This window comes from Homarus americanus, unplaced genomic scaffold (genome assembly GCF_018991925.1).
Source record: "Homarus americanus isolate GMGI-L3 unplaced genomic scaffold, GMGI_Hamer_2.0 scaffold14883, whole genome shotgun sequence".
Classification (NCBI taxonomy): Eukaryota; Metazoa; Arthropoda; class Malacostraca; order Decapoda; family Nephropidae; genus Homarus; species Homarus americanus.
Window position 1 is genome coordinate 127,044 of NW_024732450.1, and position 6,180 is coordinate 133,223.

Below are 6,180 nucleotides of genomic sequence, written 5' to 3' on the forward strand. Positions count from 1 at the left end.
GAAACCAATGTGATTATTTTGTATAGTGTATTAAGTCTTGGCGCACGTCATCCCTGCGAGCAGAACAGAAAGGTGAGTGTTGGTGAAAACACCTCTGGTAAGATTAAAGATGATCTTCATGTATTTGTAACTGTACCAATCAGATGAAACTTCTTGGTTCTCACTTGTTGTTTTGTACACAAATTTCTGGCTATGTTTACAATCTCTCGTTACAAGTATACAATTCAACGCTAATCAAGTTTAATAAAACGATACTAATAATAGAAAATTTAAAAGCAAATCAGTGTTCAGAAGGTCTTAGTTAGAATAGATCAATTTGGTAATCACAGTTTACAAAAGCAAAAATTACTCGAGCAAATAGTCTATATTGGAAAACTTGTTTGTTATCTTTCGAATATCAACAAAAGTCTGAAGAAATTGTAACTTTTATAATTTTGTGATTTCCGATTTTTTGTCATTAATGCTTCCGTTCCGTACACTTGAAAACCGGCTGCACAACTTTTTAAGTTTTGCATATACATTTATAAACTGTTTCTCATCTAAGTAAATACCAACAAATAATGAGGGCTTAAGAAAATTGTCTGTATTCTCAGTTTGTGCGATTTTGTCCGGGACGTCGTTTCATACCTGAAGAGCATTTGAGCACCTCCTCATACCCGTGAACACTCCCATCGACCACCTACCACATATGATTTATCATAAATAAGAGAAATTAACCAACCAAGCCAGTATTCTAGGTTGATTGGATTGGTTGAATGGTTAAGGCGCTTTATTATTAACAGAGCGTATGGAAAGTTCGTTGGAAAGATTGCTTAACATTAAAATCCCTTCGCTGGCGAGCACATCAAGAGCTTAACCCAAGGCGGCGACGACCGTCACGTAAGAAAGACTATAGAAAAACGAAAGAAAGAAGGTTGGAATTCCTCCAAACTTCATTTAATATTCGAAAGGTAAAAAAAAAGTTTCTTCTATAGATTTTTTCCTAAGTAGCTCATAACACACCGTTGGAAATTTTTGACGGATTTTCAAATGAAGTTGACTAACTGTAATTAGTCGTAACCATTATTTACTTCTACGTAATAAAAATTACATTGTTGCCAGTGATTATAATCTTTCTCACTACTGTATTTTAAAACGTTTGGGTTAATATTGATGAAATACCCACCGACAAATTATTTGTTTTGATGTTTCTTTTTTTTAATATATTTTGATCAGTGAGCTCCATCTAATATGATATTCATTTCTTGGGCAAATGCTTTGTTTGGTATATAATTAAGCACCTAGGCTCGCACTGCTTTGTCTTTCTCAGCGATGATACAGTGGTGATGTTGCATCCATGAAGTTAACAACCAATCACATTGACATATTTCAAAACACTTCAGCACGGTCTCTGCCACGCTCTGCTGAGTGCTGGCGAACCATCGACGCCTACGCTCAGTGTACAGTACGTCTATGAGCCACTCTGTCCGGGCGGCTGTTCTCATGTCCACCAAAAACGTAAAATTACACCACATCATTGTTAGTTCTTTCTATTTAATATGCTGGGGGTCCGGGAGGCGGAACTCCATTGCTAGGAAGTTAGGTAAGGTTAGGTAGTTTTCTTTGGTCAAGTTGGTGCGGGCCTGCGGTCTTCTAACAATGCTTGTGCTGCTTGTTTTTTTTTTATCAACTAGGGTTAGGTTAGGTTTAATTTAGACATAATCACTTTTTAACACATAAGCCCAAATTATAACAGTGTCCACGACAAAACATGGCGATATTGCAGCTTTTTTTAAATAATTACTCCTTGTTGAATTTCGTTCACTCGTGGGGGCACCTGAGGTAGACCTCCACTGTAACCAGGCAGCTCAATAATCCTAATGTCCTGCAGTACTAGCAGGATTGCTCTGTTGTATTGGGAGTCGGGTGTGGTCTCTAACATCTCCCTGATGTCTTTGCTCACCGCGTTTAATTGGTGGGCTCCATTATATGAGAAGCAACTGTGTACAATGCTGGGTTGTGGCTTCTGACCTAATGTAACACAGCCTTTCTCTTCTTAGGTAGGGGTTTGGGATCATCCACACATTAGGTACATGTCTTTACGGATCTTCCAGATATAGACCACTAAGTAACACTCTCTCCGTCTCTGCACTAAATAAAGTTTTAATTCTTTCAACCGCTCCCAGTAATTCATATGCCGAAAACTCTGGATTCCACTTGTGAAGCCCCTTTAGATTGCTTCTATTCTTATTATGTCACCTATTTTGTGGGGTGAACTTAGTTGGTAGCAGTATTCTATTTTGGGTAGAATAAGAGCCTTCCAGAGGCTTAGCATACAGCCTGTCTCTTTTGTTTGGACGGTTCCCATGATCCACCCATTCAGTTTTCTGGCTATTGGTGTGATGGATGAATGAGGTATCCTACACTGATGTTGTAGTGTTTGGTCCATGAAAAAAACAGGCTAATATTTGACAGTTTATTGGTGTGGTCAGGAGAACTGTGCTCAAGCACGGAGCGAGTGAGTGTCCGTTCTGAGGCCACCCATGAGTTAGTACCAACTGACTGAACGAAGCTGTCTCGAACCAACTTCAGACACGTCAGCCAGCCGAGTCAACAACAGTTACATGAGAAAAACAACTAGTTACAAAAATGTATAGGCATCCGTTAAGTATATTGCATTACATTAAATTCATATTAATTTAAATACATTATATTACATTATATTAAATTCATAATAGTTATTCTTCAGTCCCTACATCAGCCCCCTCCCGACGATCACTAGTAGGGAAAGTGAGGCGTCGAAACCGAAGCGGCAGCCGCACCACACGATCAGACCTCATTGGCAGACATGACCGTAGTCGCAGGTTCTGCGTCTATTGCAGAGGCAGCGTTGGTCGGCCTGTGTTTGCTGGGGCCGGGAACATCCGCATCCTCGTCGATGTGGGCCTTTTTCAGTAGGGAGAGGGAGAGTGTGTGCCAAACCCCTTGGCGGTCGATCGTAAAAAACTTAGACGACTGGCGGAGCATCCTGAAGGGACCGTCGTAGGGGCGTTGCAGTGGCGGTTCATGTGCCATACGCCATACAAAAACGTGTGTTACATCGTCCAGGGCCTTGTCGATGAAAACCTGCCTATGAGAGTTATGCCTTAGTGGTGTAAGACGCAGGGACCGGATACAGTCGCGGAGTGTCTTCACGTACGAACCAGACTGCGATGATGGAGCTGATGTGAAGGCTAGAAACTCTCTGGGAAGGCACAAGGCATAGCCGTAGACGAGCTCAGCCGCTGAACAGCCCAAATCGGTCTTAAGGGCTGACCGGATCCGTAGGGGAACGAGTGGCAGATACCCGGTCCAACTGCTTGGTGCCGACTGGGCCATGATGGCTGCCTTCAACTGGCTGTGAAGCCTCTCAATTAGCCCGTTGCTTGCTGGGTGATAAGCGGTGGTGCAGATGCGGGAAGAGCCGAGCAGTTTCATCAGTTGATGCCAAAGCGAACAACCCAAAGCGAGCAACCCAACCAGAGAGAAAGGCCTTGGCGATTGCTTGTGCTGTGATCTCGGTGATGGATGCTGCTTCCGGCCAACGAGTAAGGCTGTCGACGATTGTTAGAAGGTATCAGAAGCCTTCTGAGGGATGTAGAGGTCCAATGATGTCGACGTGGACATGGTCAAAGCGAGCAGATGGTGGCAGAAACATACCAACAGGTGCCTAGTGTGGCGTTGGATTTTAGAGCTTTGGCAGGCCGTGCACGCTTTGGTCCAGCGTCGCACATCACTGTTGATGGAAGGCCAGACATAGTGCTGTGTGACGAGTTTCTGCGTTGCACGGATGACAGGGTGCAAGAGCGAGTGCAGCGACTGAAACAACTGTCAGCGCATATCCAGGGAAACTAGTGGACGAAATCAGTTGGCCGATGTATCATAAAGCAACGTTTTGCCATTACGGAGAGGTGTGTCGCGAAGCTGGAGCCCTGTATTCGCAGTCCGTAGCTGTCGTTTGTTGCTGTTGCATTGTTGAGCGTCAGCAAGCAGCGTGAAGTCCAGTTTAGAAGCGTTAGAGTTGTCACCCGAGAGTGCAAAAACGCGCGAGAGGGCGTCGACGACGTTATTTATTTCACCCTTGACGTGGCGAATGTTAGCCATGAACTGGAGAAAGAAATCCAGGTGCTGTTGCTCCCTTGGTGAGTGCTGACCCAAGGCATTAATGACAGCCGACTCAAGGGGCTTGTGGTCAGTGTAGAGGCTGATATCGCACCCCTCCAGGAAGCAGCAGAAGTGCTTTACAGCCAGGTATGAGGCGAGCAGCTCGCAACCAAACGTAGATGAGCGCGTTTCCTGTGGCTGCAGGCTATTTGAGTAGAAGGCCAGTGGTTTGGCGCAGCCGTAAATGTGCAGGTGATATACGGCGCCGACGCCGGTATCAGAGGCTTCCACTGTGAGGCTGAGAGGTGCGCCAAGGTGAGGGTGGCTCAGTAGTGTGTTGTTGGCCGATGCTTTCTTCACCTTCTCGAAAGCTTGTGTTGTGTCTGTCGTCCAGAATACGGCACTCATTACTGACTTGTCTTCCTTCAATTCAAGAGCGTAGAGCGGGCGAAGTAAGGCAGCGCAGCGAGGGACAAAATGGTGGTAATATGCCACACGTCTCAAGGACCGCCTGAGCTGCTTCTGAATTTGAGGCAGTGGGAAAGCAGTGTTGGCTTCGACCTTATAGTGCAGGGGTTTTGTTCCATGCTGCGAGATGTGATATCCCAGGAACGAGAGCTCGGGGACGCCAAACTGGCACTTTTCTTTGTTGATGATGATCGTGTACTGGCGGAAGCTGTCAAAGGTCTGGCGAAGATGCTGCCACTAGGCAGTCATCAACGTAGGAGAAGACTAATGGCAGTTCTCTCAGCACGTTATCGATAAACCCTGGGACGTCTGGCTGGCGTTCCCCAGGCCGAACGGAAGCCTGACGAATTCGTACAGGTCGAAAGGAGTAGTCACAGCAGTTTTACATACGTCAGCTGGGTTGACGAGTATCTGGTTGTACACCCTCACGAAGTCTATCTTCGAGAAGATAGTAGCTCCAGCAAGATTGGCGGCAAAGTCGTGGATATGGGGCAATGGATAGCGGTCGGGGACTGTCACCGCATTGAAGGCACCCGTAATCGCCACAGGGGCGCCAGCTTCCGGCTGCTTTTTGGGTACCATGTGCAGCGCCGAGGGCCAGATGCTCTTCGATGGGCGAATTATGCCCAGGCTGAGCATCTGATTGAACTCCCTCGGGTGCTAGGCGCCGAAAGCGGGAGAAGACTGGTGGGCTGCCCGTTGGTCTCAATACGGTGGACCACTTCATATTCGAGCGGCAGAGGGTTGTCACTGGAATGCGTCAGAGACAGAAATTCCTCCAAGAGCTTGATATAAGGAGAATTTTTTGGGTAGTCAGTTGTGAGTCCCAGAGATGCAATGGTGGCTGGCCACCCGCTGATGCAGCGCTGGGTGGTTGGGTCGCAGATCTTTTGGTGCTGCATGTCGATTGAGAAGCAGTAATGTTGCAGGAAATCCATGCCTATGACAGAGAAACTGATATCAGCTACTTAGAACTTCTACGTGTATCATCGGCCAAGGTTGAGATCCAGCGTGACCGACTTGGAGCCGTAGTTGTTGATGCAGGTGCCGTTTGCCGCCAATAGCTTGGTGGTTGATGTGGGTGCTGCTTTGCCGCTGGGCTTCGGCAATACACTGAACTGCGCTTGATACTCTTTTAATTCCTGTTACATCAGTAGGAGTAACAGGAGAACAGAATTTCTCAACTGTTACTCAACTCCGGTGTAAGGAATAACTTCTTTTACCAAAATTCTCACGGTTACCTGGAGTATACTTGACTAACTGAAAACTGTAGACTGGTCCTGTAGACTGGTCCTGTAGACTGGTCACCTTAGACTGGTCCTAGACTGGGTCCTTTTAAGCTGCACTTTGCCAACTTTGTAACTATAGCTTCTTTGTCACAGTATAACACAGTAATGGGAGAACATAATATCTCTACCTTTACCAACTGTGTATCTGTTGGGTGACTGTTACCGTTGTATAAAAACTACTTATGAAGCTGTCATGTATGTAACAACCTTCCTGGGTTGTCACCACTTGTAACAATCACTTGTGAAGCTTGTTACCTTATATTCTAGACGAACTAAAATATAGATCAAAGTTTATTGGGTT

General features: G+C 45.8%; 1 protein-coding gene across 1 annotated transcript; it reads right to left on the bottom strand.

Annotated features, from left to right (window-relative positions):
* Nucleotides 1–2,808: 2,808 nt before the first annotated feature.
* LOC121868880 lies at nt 2,809–3,456 on the bottom strand. Its single transcript, XM_042369873.1, has one exon. The coding sequence runs from the start codon at nt 3,454–3,456 to the stop codon at nt 2,809–2,811; it is 648 nt and encodes a 215-aa protein (XP_042225807.1).
* Between the last annotated feature and the right edge of the window lie 2,724 nt (nt 3,457–6,180).